General features: G+C 36.4%; 1 protein-coding gene across 1 annotated transcript in view; it reads right to left on the minus strand.

Annotated features, from left to right (window-relative positions):
* Positions 1–362: 362 nt before the first annotated feature.
* LOC107662471 (dual oxidase 1-like) overlaps positions 363–13,853 on the minus strand; it is a 20,490-nt gene continuing 6,999 nt past the window's right edge. Inside the window, exons 8-33 of the mRNA XM_016452513.1 lie at positions 12,962–13,058; positions 11,548–11,638; positions 11,220–11,322; positions 10,971–11,137; positions 10,660–10,835; positions 10,443–10,561; positions 10,215–10,355; positions 9,791–9,904; positions 9,493–9,695; positions 9,224–9,409; positions 8,897–9,110; positions 7,995–8,088; positions 7,655–7,815; positions 7,480–7,546; positions 7,307–7,384; positions 5,970–6,148; positions 5,582–5,812; positions 5,154–5,253; positions 4,912–4,961; positions 4,671–4,798; positions 4,130–4,283; positions 3,246–3,478; positions 2,477–2,635; positions 2,234–2,389; positions 1,949–2,077; positions 363–513 (exon numbers count right to left, since the gene is read on the minus strand). Of these exons, the coding sequence (XP_016307999.1) occupies positions 391–513; positions 1,949–2,077; positions 2,234–2,389; positions 2,477–2,635; positions 3,246–3,478; positions 4,130–4,283; positions 4,671–4,798; positions 4,912–4,961; positions 5,154–5,253; positions 5,582–5,812; positions 5,970–6,148; positions 7,307–7,384; positions 7,480–7,546; positions 7,655–7,815; positions 7,995–8,088; positions 8,897–9,110; positions 9,224–9,409; positions 9,493–9,695; positions 9,791–9,904; positions 10,215–10,355; positions 10,443–10,561; positions 10,660–10,835; positions 10,971–11,137; positions 11,220–11,322; positions 11,548–11,638; positions 12,962–13,058 (3,653 nt within the window). The 3' untranslated portion in view covers positions 363–390. The remainder of the gene's footprint in view (positions 514–1,948; positions 2,078–2,233; positions 2,390–2,476; positions 2,636–3,245; positions 3,479–4,129; positions 4,284–4,670; positions 4,799–4,911; positions 4,962–5,153; positions 5,254–5,581; positions 5,813–5,969; positions 6,149–7,306; positions 7,385–7,479; positions 7,547–7,654; positions 7,816–7,994; positions 8,089–8,896; positions 9,111–9,223; positions 9,410–9,492; positions 9,696–9,790; positions 9,905–10,214; positions 10,356–10,442; positions 10,562–10,659; positions 10,836–10,970; positions 11,138–11,219; positions 11,323–11,547; positions 11,639–12,961; positions 13,059–13,853) is intronic.

Genomic DNA, 13,853 nt, shown 5'->3' on the forward strand with positions numbered 1-13,853 from the left:
ATAACAAATGACAATTACATTACAGACAAAAATGGAATAACACTTATTGATCATTTGTTACATAGAATGTACATCATATGTATGTACTTTTGCATTCAATGAGATTTACACAGAAAACAATGGGAAAATGATTTTGCATACCTCCATAAGATCTAATGTTTAATCTGTTTCTTTATATGAAATTCACTCCTAATATATATGGTACTAAAAGTGATTTATTTAGCATAACTGATTTGTTGACCGCATTATATGACCTCAACATGGAAGAGGACTCCAGCAACTCAGGCTGTTTTAAATGGAATAATGGACTCCAGGCCATTTAAAATGAATCAATATTGATGATTCAGTGATTCGTTGTCAAGTATTTCTTATTTGATTCAATCATACAGCCTAGAAGTTCTCATAGTGGTGAACAAAATGTGTCTGGTCGCGTTTGTTCTTTTGCTGGCAGGCCTTCTCAACATTCTTAGTCAGACCGGGAGGACCACAGCTGAACACGCCGATCTTCTCCACCTTTAACAAGAAAACATCATCAGTGGTTGATTTTACTGTCACAACGATCTAATTAAATGACTTATTAACCTAACAATCAAAATGACTCCTTTCACAAGATCCCATATGAATCACAAATATTTACTGATACAGGAAGATTTTGAAAAATGCAACAGTAAAGGCCCTACAACTGTAAAGATAACTATTACGATAACTATAAGGATAACTGTAACGATAAAGATAACATTAACATTAACAATAACCATAACGATAAAGATAACTATAATGATAACTACAACGATAACTACAAAAATAACTATAACTATGACAATAAAGATAACTATAGTAATAACTATAAAGATGATGATGACAAAGATAACTATAACGATAAAGATAATGATAACTATAAGGATAACTGTAACGATAATGATAATTTTAATGATAACGATAACCATAACGATAACTACAACGATAACCACAAAAAGAACTTTACCGATAACTATAACAATAAAGATAACTATAATGATAACTATAAAGATAACTTTGATGATAAAGATAACTATAATGATAAAGATAACGATAACTACAACAATTAAGATAACTATAATGATAAAGATAACGATAACTACAACAATTAAGATAACTATAATGATAAAGATAACGATAACTACAACAATTAAGATAACTATAATGATAAATATAGCTATAACGATAACAATAACTATAATGACTATAACGATAAAGATAACTATAATGATAACTACAACGATAACTACAAAAATAACTAACAATAACTATAACTATAACAATAAAGATAACTATAAGGATAACTGTAACGATAAAGATAATTTTAATGATAACGATAACCATAACTATAACGATAACTACGACAACCACAAAAATAACTTTAACGATAACTATAACAATAAAGATAACTATAAAGATAACGTTGATCATAAAGATAACTATAACAATAAAGGTAACTACAATGATAAATATAGCTATAACGATAACAACTATAATAATGACTATAACGATAAAGACAACCATAACGATAACAATAAAGATAACTATAATGAAAAATATAACTATGAAGACAACTATACGGATAACTATATTAGCATCCACAACAACACTATTCTACAATAATCTACTATTATTATAAGCACATGCTGCAGTCTTGTCATCTCCCAGTTTAAATGCTCAAGCTCTTTAAGTCCAATGGATTCTGATTGGCTGTCAATGTTTTATCGTTCATCAGCTGGAAAAAATGGTTCTGAAAGGGATTCCAGCGATATTGTTCCTCTGTGTCGTTATCATTGAGGTGTAAACTTTCCTATTCTCATAGAACTAGAATAATTAAAAACTTTATAATTATCGTTATAGTTATCATTCCTGGTGGAGTTTAACGGTAAAGCTCCGATGCATCTTAGATGCAAATTATGTGGCTTCTGACCTCTGGATGAACTTCCTGTAGCGAGCTGAGAAAAGCCAAAAAGGGTGGGCGGCCGAAGTGTGTGACGGAGCGCAGGCCGGTGAACAGACTCCTGTTCCACAACTTCTGAAAGTGCCGCTCACAGACATACTTGAGAAAGAGAGAGAGGTGATTGATTTTACACCCAACCATAACTTCATATCAGTTAACCTGCTTTTAATTTCGTCACAGTAGTTCAGTGGAACTTACAGCAACCATATAAACCAATAAAATCTCTTATCATTCTCATATAAACAATGGCTTTACCAGCATGGTGGTGCGGAGATCGAATTTCTCAGCCAGCTGTGTGATGTAGATGTGCACTGACACCAGCTCCTGTGCGTCCATGTCCTCCACCTCTCTTATGATGTCAGACACCCACTCGAACTGACGCTGAGTCCGTGTCACCCAAATAAAATACACCTGGAGTTAGAGGACATGTTAAGGGTCATTAAAAATGTAATCATTAATTATAGGACATTGAAAACTATTTTAAAGGCTGTATTGTACCTTTTTGCAGTGAAATTTGAACTTGACTGAAGATTTGAACACCAGGTCTTTTAAGATGGAAGCGAAGGGTGTGACTCCAATCCCAGCACCCACCAAAACTGACACCTCATAGTCTGTCCACTCCTGATGACCCTCCCCGAACGGACCGTCCAGATACAGCTGTGGAGATACGGCAGGGTCATTCATTCATGCCAAGAAACATAAAAGTTTAACTATTCTGGATATTTTAATTATTATTTAATGAAAATAATAAAAAAAGAAAAATGCAAAAAAAGAAATTTTTATTTATTTTTTTTTTAATGTGGGTTTTATTTGACACTACGAATCACTCTTAGTTCAAGCCAGGGTTGCCAGGTCTGTGGTTATCCCTTGATCAAACATTATTGGTAGCGTGTCTCCCATCCAATAATTGCAAATAGCTTTGTTACTTCTGATAAGAAAGTTTTTTTTACACTCAACAGATCGCTGTAGCGCCTCAGCTCTAGCGGCAACATGAAGGATTAATATATCTGAAAATAAATAGCATTGAATATAATAGTTCTGTACCAAATGAAGGGGCTCCCTGTATAGTATTGGTATCGGCTGATATAATTCTGAATAACCAGCTATCAGTATCGTCTAAATTTAAAGTTAGTATCGGGGCATCCCTTATATATATACAGTGGGTACGGAAAGTATTCAGACCCCCTTAAATTCTTCACTCTTATAACCTAATGCTTTCAGGTTTATCTACATCTATATGATCCAAACACAATCTGTGTATCCTTGCCTTTGGATATCCTCCAAGCTCCTGGAGATTCTCAGGGGTGTAGGCCTCTCGGAGTTTGCTTGTCCAGGGTCCCACTGCACGGATATGAAGGCTGAGGGTCTCCTCATGTGGTGCAGAGGTCAGGGTGAAAGGATGGTACTCATCTGTGCCCAGCGCCAGGCATGCAATACGTACCCACTGTCCCGAGCGGTAGACAAAACCTTGTGGACGCTTAAACTCCAGGTAAGTTACATCTGCCAGTTCAGAGAAAATTGAGAATCGGGTTATCAGTGCTACTAATCCACTTTAGACATTCTACTATAAATAACTTTGCCAGTACATGTCAACTAACTCTCATTAGAGTTTTAGTAAACTGTTTATTTTATGTTATTTTAAGGTTAGATTTAGTCTAAGTTTACATGTACATGCAAAGTTACTTACAGTCAGTGTTGGGGGTAAAGCATTGCAAGTAACACAAGTTATGTAATCAGATTATTTTTCAAGTAACTAGTAAAGTAACGTATTACTTGTAAATTTACAAGAACAGATCTGAGTTCTTTTTTCCAAAAAGTAATGCAAGTCACCTCTCCTGTCCCTGTGTTGAGAGAAGTTGGGAGTAAGTGCAGAAGCAGAAGCACTTCCTTCAGCCTGAGGCTTATTAGTTTTACTTTTGGTGTGAAATTGTTATCTAATTGGTGATTTTAGACATAATTTAATTTTAAAATCAATAAAGTGACTCCTGGATTTGACTCGAGATTCCAGTTCTGAGACGCTGTATAATTTCACAGCCAGAGCAATTAGAAGTGAGCACTTTACAGCACATGACACACCACTGTGTGCTCAGGCCCTTGGAGACTCTGAGATAAAAAGAGCTTTGTGCTGGATCTGCTGAGTGTATTGTCTACCTGAGGGCAGCAGCTCGGCTTTCACCACTGGGATCTCCACCTTATTCCTGTTGAGGCTGATGAGCTTGTCCAGGAGGAAGAGGAGGCCAGGGGGGATCAGGAAGATGTGGAAGCGGGGCTCCTGGAGGAGGGCGTAGCTGCCATGGATCACCGTCTGCCAAATGAGATGAGAGAGACAGAGAGGAAGTCAGTATTCACAGTTCCTGTGTCCAATGTGCCTGCCAGACATGTAACTTTCAAAACAAAACAAAACAAATGGCTGAGAACGATCATATTGCTGTTTTGAAATAAAGACAAAAAACAAAATATATTTTTTATTATTGTTGTCGTTTCTTTTATTTTCAAAATTGGAAAAAAAAAATTGTTTTTTAAACAAAAAATGTAAAGTATTCTAATCAATCATTTCTGGTTATTTTTTTCTTTTGCTCTCTTACTATCTGAATTTTAACTATATTTCAACAATTTTTCTTAGTACATAATACTGAAGCCGAAACACTCTAATAAAACTCATAAATTAATAGGTGTGTTTTTTTCCCTTTACCAGGACATAGACGAGCACATATAGGTGGTGTGTGATCCAGAATCCTCTAAAGCTGATGCGTCTGAAATAGTGTGAGGCGAAGACATACATAAAGGCAAAAATCAACAGCAAAAGAACCCCAGTGAGACCTGAAAGAAAAACAAAACGGAGCTACAGCAAACACGCATCTAGAAAAATAATAAGCTGACTCTAGAAATGTAATACTGAATATATCAAAACAACATTGAATGTGCAGCTATACCAGGAACTGTCTTGAAAAACCAGAAGGTCCATTTCATTGGAAGCTCAGACCTGCAAATGATCAACACAGAGGATTTTGGACAAGGCTCCTACACTAATAGAGGTTCCCAGATAACAAAAATATGCTCTAAGAATGCTTTATGTTCCCATTAAGTAATACAAATATTATTTTTGAATGTTCTCGGAACATATATGTATATATGTACAGTATGTGTGTATCTCAAGATTAATAGCATGAATTACCCATTGTTGGAGAACACTCTAGGAAACAGGCAGGCAAGGATATTGAGGTCACTGATGCAGAAAATGTAAACGTTGACCACATGCCCCAAACTGTGAACAACTGGCACCAAATAAATGAAATATTAAAAAAACATAAATAAATAAAAAATTACATACATGAATATAATTGATGTACTGTATAGCACATGACTTTAAGGAAATGTTACATTACGAAATGGAACTTTGAACCCTGGCAATTAAATGCATCAATTGTGAATCACATATGCCATAAACTGCACAAGTTTGACACACAAAGTATTAAAACATAAACGTGATGACGTAAGATTCTAATGAATCATATCTGTGGTAAAAAAAATTTGAGAGGGCACATAAGGAAGTTCAAGTAATAGATGGCGTTTTGCACGCAGAGGGAATTTTTCTCTTCTGACCTGAGAGGACGACAGCAGTCACAGCCATGTGACGGTGAAGGTCGATGGCCGCATCAAATGGGATGTATCTGTTGAGAAAAGTCTCTCTGCACATGGTTATCAGGTTACGGCACACAGTGAGGAGCATGTAGGGAAACAGGAAGGAGATTGCGGCCGCAGAACCGCGAGACACGAGCAGACCCACTATGGAGGTCTCTGGGATGCCACTGGCATGGGCCTGTAAACCATAATCTACAAACATTGCTATTGGTTTGCAACTATTAGAGTGGATCTCCAGTGTTGAAAAAAATAGGAACAATTCAACATGATCACAATAAATCAAGTTCGCCTTAAATATGCACAATAAAATGTTCAGAGATGAAAAGAGAGAAAATAAAGGGACACTTACAGTAGCACCTTTCCAGTGCAAGTCCAGCTGTGATTCCGTATATAATGACGATGCAAATGATATGTCTTCTGTAGTTTTCTATGAATCGTTTGAACTGCTGGATGCATTGCTGCACTGCGTTCCTGTTGTAGCGCTCTCTCTGAGGCCTCACATACACCTTAGGGCTGCTTTGTCCAATTCTAACAAGGCAAACAGAACATATTCCGCTTTAACTAGGGTGGCTTGACAAAAACAACATACCTTCAAACTTGGGTTGAGTTTTTTTATAAGGAAACTTTGGCACAGTCCTTCAGCCTGTTCTGATTCAGGCGACTGTATCTTTTCTAACAGACTCACAATTTTATCAGTGTATGTCTAGCTAGTTAGTAGGTTAGACAGACTAACTAGATTGTTATCTATCTGGCTGTCTTTCTATCTGTTTAGGTATCCACCTGTCTTCATGTATGTTTATTCAGTTATCTACCTCGCTGTCATTCTAACTAATTGGACAGACAGACAGACAGGTGGATACTTAACTAAATAGACAGAGAAACAGCCAGATAGTTAACCCTAGATTGAGAAATAAATAGAAAGACAGTCAGGTAGATAACTAATTAGACATACTGTCAGGTGGATTGAATAAATGGATTGACTAAGTTTCTAGTATACCTAATAAGACCTTGATTAGCTGGTTCATGTGTGTTTAATTGGGGTTGGAGCTGAACTCTGCAGGACAGTGGCCCTCCAGGAGGAGGATTGGACACCCCTGGTCTAGTTAGTTATTTATCAGTCTGTCTGCCTATTTAGTTAGTTAGTTAACTGTCTGCAATTGCATAGTAACATCCTGCCAAACTATTGTGGCTATTGTACAGGTCATCACCATTCACAATGTTCTTCAAAATATGTACAAATCTAGTTACTATCTAGTACTGCATCAGCCTGTTTAATTTTGTCACAGTTAACTAAAAATGATGACCTTCAAAGGGAAAACTGACCAATATTACGTCACAGAATAGCATCACTTCCCACAAATACTGATTGCCACATTTCTCAATAGCCAACAAATGATGGGTTTCACAAAGGCTTAAATGTAACACCTAGCTGAACTCCTAATGACCATACACGTCAGAACATGTTTCGTAATGCAACACATGCTCTAAAATGTATAAAAAAGAGATATTATACATTAACGCAGTGGTTCCCAGTTCCAAATCTTTGCGACCCACCGCTCTGCACATTTTGTATGCATCTCTTATCACTTCAGACGTTTGTTCTATTCGACCATAAGTGCCCTATGAAGTGGACTTCACAGGATATTCACAGGATATTCCGATATAACCACTGCATTAACTTCTCACTTCTTGGTCTGTCTTTGACGAAGTTCCTGGTCTTGCTCCCCCTCAGGCCTGTGAGTAAGCACTTCCACTGCTGAAGGACTACAAAAGAAATCAAAAACAACTTAGCTTTATTACTGTGTACTCATTTTTAAAAAAGCACCAAATGGGTTTTATGTTATATATTTTTTCTTTACCTATTTTTCTCAATGAAAGATACTCGCTGTTGTCTGGCTAGTTTTTTCTTACTTAGTACTTCCATGCCTGGGAATACATGAACAACAGTTTCAAAGTAAAATGCCTCTGTATTGAGCGAGTTAATAAATATAGAGACATGGGGGATTAGACCATAAAGAAAAATATATCCTTAACCTTTAATATTGAGCTGAGCTGAATGGCCTCGCAGCAGAAAGTGAAAGTCCTCCCAGGAGAAGCAATCTTTGTTGTAAAGACCAGCTGCCTGAAGCATGGCTGCTATGCCATCATCAGCCTGACTCTTAGATAGAGCACTTCCAGAGATATCAATGAAAGACCTGTACAAGACAAGAGGAAAGTGACTAGCAGAAAAAAGAAATCTTTCAGAGAAACTTTATTGACTTTTAAAAGTATATCATCTGAATCTCAACGTTCAGATTATTATCAAAAAAAAAAGAAGAATCTTTGAACAAAATACTTTTGTTCTCTACAAGGCTCAAAAAACATCAGAACCGACCTGAGTAAGGAAGTGAACTCTTCCTTGGACAAGAAGCCATCTCCTTTAATGTCATGCATTGAAAACGAAAGCTTAGACTTCTCCTCGGGAGTACCTGGATTTGAAAGCCAAAAACACTTTAACACTCTTACCAACACAAGATAGCAACACCATAACACTGTAAAATTGTCACATTCTAACAATGTAATAACCTTACGTATAACCTTAACATTGTAATGTCGCACAATTGTAAAACTGTAACATTCTAGCAATGTAACAAGATAACTTTGTAGCATTGTAAAATCATAAAACTAACATTGTAACATAACACCGTAAAATTGTAACATCCTAACAAGTTAACTTAGTAGCACTGCAACATCTTAACTATGTAACATCAGAACATCGTAACACTGTAAATTGTAAAACTGTAATATTATAACAACACAAAAAGTTAAGTTTGTAGCATTGTAACATAATATTGTAACATAACAGCCTTCTAACATCAAAACACTGTAAAAATGTTGTAACTATAATATCCTAACAATGTAACAAGGTAACTTTGTAGCATTGTGACATCATTAAACTGTAACATTGTTATACATCATAACGCTGTAAAATTTTAAAATTGTAACATCCTAACATTGTAAGAAGTTAACTTAGTAGCATCTTAACACTGTAATATCATGACATTATAACATCGAAATACTAAAATTGTAAAACTGTAACATCCTAACAACCTAACTTTGTAACATTGTAGCATTCTAACATCGTAACACTGTAAAACTGTAAAATCCTAACATAACAAGGTAAATTTATAGCATTGTAACATCACATTGTAACACTGTAACTTGGTAGTATTTTAAAATGGTGACAACATATATTGAAACACTGAACTGCATTACAAAAGATTTGAACAACCTCACCTGTCATGAAAATGACAATAACATCCAGGAACTCCTGAAACGAAAGGTATCCATTGCCATCCTTGTCAGCCAGTGTGAACATGGACTCCACAAAGAGCGAGTCAGGCTTCAGACCGAGCACGCTGGCGAATTCAACTCGTGTGAGCTCACACTGTAAAGCTTCTCTGGTCCTATTGCTCAAGTCTCCTGCATCACTTTTATCAATGTCCAAGACCTGGAGTCAAAAAACACATGGAAGATGCTACCTCTCAACTTTGAGACACTTTGTCAGTGGAATGAAGACAAAATGACCTTGTAGACATATGAAGAGAGAACAGAAACACATACCTTTGAAAAAGCGTGCTTAAAAAACGTCTCCACAATCATTTCCCTCTGTACTCTGGTCACTGCATCTCTAAGAAGCTCTTTCTCACTCATTTCCATCACGGTCAGATTCTGAATTCCGCCCTCCAGCTCAGAGCGCAGGTGACTCAGGAACTTTGACCTCTGTCCAACATCCTCAAAGAACATAACCTTTTGGACAGAAATCCGACAACTTAATGTCTCGTTGAGCATCAGTTGAATGACAACAACAAAATAAACTACCAAATTCCTACCATATCATACTCTTTGGGGATCTTCAAGAGCAGAGCACGATGCTGATGGTCATTGGATATTAACACATTCAGGTGGTCTTGACTGCCCAAGCTGTGAGAACTGAGAAGAGAGCCGTTCTTATCAAAGGTCTGGAATACTTTCTTCTTGTTGAACGCAAGTGTGACTTGTCGGGGTGCTGTATTGTGCCCCAACCACTCTTTGGCTGAACAAAAAAAGTAAAATGCAATAACAGAAGTTAATAAACTCATCTTCATTGTCATTTTAGACCAATGGGACACTGCAGATGACGTTACTGACCAATAGTTTCATGTGCAGGTTTGTTGTCTGTGGTAGAACCTCTGACCTTCTTTTGGAATCTTTTGTATCTGGCTGTCCGGACATGAGCAACTACACAAGCTACTATATAGCTTACTGTCGAGAGATCAGAAAGTTGTCACAGTGTACGTGTGTTGAAAACTGATTGGGTGGCATATACACCCTTGCAAAAACTCTTTATTTTAACTAGCAAGGAACTTTTAGCAATTTTGTGGCAACCCTTGAAAGTGAAATAATTGATTGTAATAAATTATTCAATAAATTATTTTTACGAATACGAATTGTGATTAAATAATTCATGCATTAATTAAATTATTACCAAATGCAGTTGTTTGTAAATATATGAAATTGTAATTTAATTATAATTTAATGACAGCATACAAAAAAATGTATAAATGACACTGACCAACAGGAAACAGGAAGAGCACCACCACCGTTATGCCAAAACCAGCTTTGCTGCTGTTGTCAAAGTAACTCGTAGAGGAGGCCTTTGTGCAGGGGTGAAGATCAGAGGCTCTGATTGGCTGAGGCTGGGGGCAGGGATCACCTGCACAAAAAGCCCAATATAAACACGTCATGGCTTTATACTATTATTTTTTGTGGAATATGTTGGTGCATGTGGGTTGCTTATTACCGTTCACCCAGAAGAACACATTCTTTTGAATGTCACCCTCCTCTGCACTGGTGACGTCCAGAAGGACATTGTGAAATGTGGTGTTACGTATGGCTTGGATCTCCTCCTCAGTGAACAACCTGAGATGAAGAATATCTTTCAGTGTTTAGTGTGCTCATCATCTGACCAAATTGACATGGCTGTTTTTTCAAGTAATCATCAAAGAAAAATCTCTCACCCATTTTGTATGTTCTCAAACCAGAAGCGATCAGCGTTCCTTATGCGTTCAAACTGGTCCAGGATGATGCTGGAAAACACTGGACCTGGTCCTTCCTGTGATTCTAGCAGGCCGCCCACAAATAGATCTAGTCTGGAGGTATCATTCTCATATAACTCTGCAAGCTTCCTTAACAACTGAAAAAGAGATTCAAAGAAACAGATAGAACATTACAAACTAGATTTTTGCATTATCTGAACAATAAGTGGCTGGGTGATGGGCATTCTGGGTATTTGTTTTTGAGAGATTCTTGCTGATGGCCGTGGAAGCACCTGTGTGCTATACAGTTTAGGGTTGATCTCGTCCCAGCTGTTGACCGGCCGCATGTTGAGGCTCTCTCTGATCTGGTTATAACTGGGCAGCCCAAAATCACGCCCCCTCTGGATGGTCAAAGCCACTGCATCAGAGCGCGAGAACCGCAAGGGGCCGTACATGTAGTCTAATGGAGAAAAGGAATGGAGAAGATGTGTTAAACAGTAGATGTACTTAATGTCATTAATTGAATTGAAAGAAAAAGCAACCTCTCAAATCCTCCACAATGATGTTGTCCTCTCGCTCAGCGATCTGAGAAGCCATGCCCATTATTAACTCATCAACATCCTGACTGGACTGCAGGCTTGGATTCTAAAACATTTTATTATAATTTTATTGAATTAAAATAATTTCGAAACAGTCATTTCTAAACAAAATGTAAATTTAATTTTATCTATCTATATATATATATATATATATATGTGTGTGTGTGTGTGTGTACATATACATATATATAATAAAGGAATTCTTGGGAAAAGCCACCATGTTTGAAATTTTAATAATAATCCAAACCAAACCCTGTCTATCATGACTCACATTTCGGTTCCAGAAGGTGTTGCATAAACGCAGGCCAGGAGATTTACTTGCATCGTTGTTCACAGCACTTTTGTAGTGACACGTCCTGTTTCTGAATCCCCAAAATCACATTTCAGCACAATTTTCACAGTACTTTTGTAGTGACATGTTCTGTTTCTGAATCCCCAAAATCACATTTCAACACAATTTTAGATACAATAGAGGATTTTATATGTACACTACCTTTTGAAAGTTTGGGATCAGTTTGATATATTATATATTGGGAAGAAGGAGGCAGGAACCGGTGAACATTTAAACATAAAACTTTAATAAATAAATAAACAAACAGAAAACGAAAGTAAAAGTGGCAGCCCCTCACGGATATATGTGTGTATTTATATATACATATGCACATATATTATGTAAACACAAACTTTTATTTTGGATGCAATTAATCACGATTAATTGATTTGACAGCCCTAATATATATAATTTATTTTGTTCATTCATTTATTTTTTTTAAAGATGTTTGTTTTTGTCTTTTATTCAGCAATCAAAATTGCATTAAATTACAAAAAGTCTCTTTAAAAAAAAAAAATGCTGTTCTATATCAAATAATCCCAACAAAATGTATTTAAAAAAAAAAAAAAAATTAAAGGGTTAGTTCACCCAAAAATGAAAATTCTGTCATTAATTACTCACCCTCATGTCGTTCTAAACCCGTAAGACCTTCGTTCATCTTCGGAACACAAATTAAGATATTTTTGATGGAATCTGAGTGCTGTCTGACCCTGCATAGACAGCAACACAACTGAAATGTTCCCAAGTCCAGAGACGTAGCAAGGAGATCTGTAAAATAATCCATGTGACAGCAGTGGTTCAACCGCAATTATACGAAGCTACGAGAATAGTGCGCAAAAGAAACAAAAAGAAAAGACTTTATTCAACAATTCGTCACCTCCGCGTCACCCTGTAGTGCCATTTTGGAGAATATCCGCTGGACGTAAACAGCGTATGCTGTTCTGTGTCAGCTGCGTCACGCCGGATCTGTTTCCTACGTTGTTGTATGTTTCTTGAGCAGCAAATCAGAATATCAGAATGATTTCTGGAGGATCATGTGACACTGAAGACTGGAGTAATGATGCTGAAAATTCAGCTTTACATCACAAGAATAAATTACATTTTAAAATATATTAAAATAGAAAAGAGTTATTTAAAATTTTTATAATATTTCACAATATTACTGTTTTTACTGTATTTATCAAATAATATCAGCTTTGGTGAGCATAAGAGACTTCCTACTGACTCCAAACTTTTGAACGGTAGTGTAAGTAAGTCTAATACTTGAGTATTTTAACAGAAATTCTTTAATGTTAATGTTACTATGTCAACAGTGATTTGTAACAGTTTTACAAAAGTGATTTGAGCAGTGTACCTTTTATATACACCAGGTGGTGCAAGAGTCAGTCCAAACCTCACAGCAGCAGCTTCAAACTCAGCAGAGATCCCTGGATCAACATATTTCTGATAACCTGCAGAAAGACGGTGCTGTGTGATTCAGCTCATATCATATATTCCATCATCAACTCATATTTTTCACTAACCACTGTTAACAGTACTGCCCACAGCAGAAATGACATACTTGGCATCTGTTAACCTGTAATGACGTAGATGCCAACGACATGCTGTCAACTGCAAAGCCAACTGTACGTTACGCAAGCCATGAGAGAGATTTTAATAGACCACAGATTAGTCTCGTGTAGCCTTTCTTTTGACTTGCAGCATAAAGTCTGCTCACGTCTGCCCACAATCATCCACTGAAGAGACCATCTGACCCACGTAGATCATTTTGCTCAATATATCACAATAATAGACTAATAATTTTATATTAAATAACTATTAAATATTATTAAATATTTTCTATGTATGTCACCAAAAATTGTATTGTAAATGTTGCATCTCAAACATGTTCAAAAAATGAATTATTATTTAGATTTTTTTAAATACATTTTTATTTGTATTACTTATTATAAAAATGTCATTTTTTAAAGTTAAAAGTAAAAGAAGGTGATACCTGTATCAAAATGCAATTGTCTATATTTATAGAAATGATACATATCAAATAATTATTATTATTAATATGCGCTAACATGCATATGAGTGGAAGTGAATGAAACTCAAATTGTAGTGTGACCTTCAGACGGTCAGTGAACGGACTGTGGTCAGTGGGTGTGCCGTCTGAGACAAACCACAGATTACTGGAGCATGTGCACATTCAAAGAGACACACACACACACACACACACACACACACACACACACACACAC

The sequence above is a fragment of the Sinocyclocheilus anshuiensis genome, unplaced genomic scaffold (assembly GCF_001515605.1).
Source record: "Sinocyclocheilus anshuiensis isolate Anshui unplaced genomic scaffold, SAMN03320099.WGS_v1.1 scaffold807, whole genome shotgun sequence".
Taxonomy (NCBI): Eukaryota; Metazoa; Chordata; class Actinopteri; order Cypriniformes; family Cyprinidae; genus Sinocyclocheilus; species Sinocyclocheilus anshuiensis.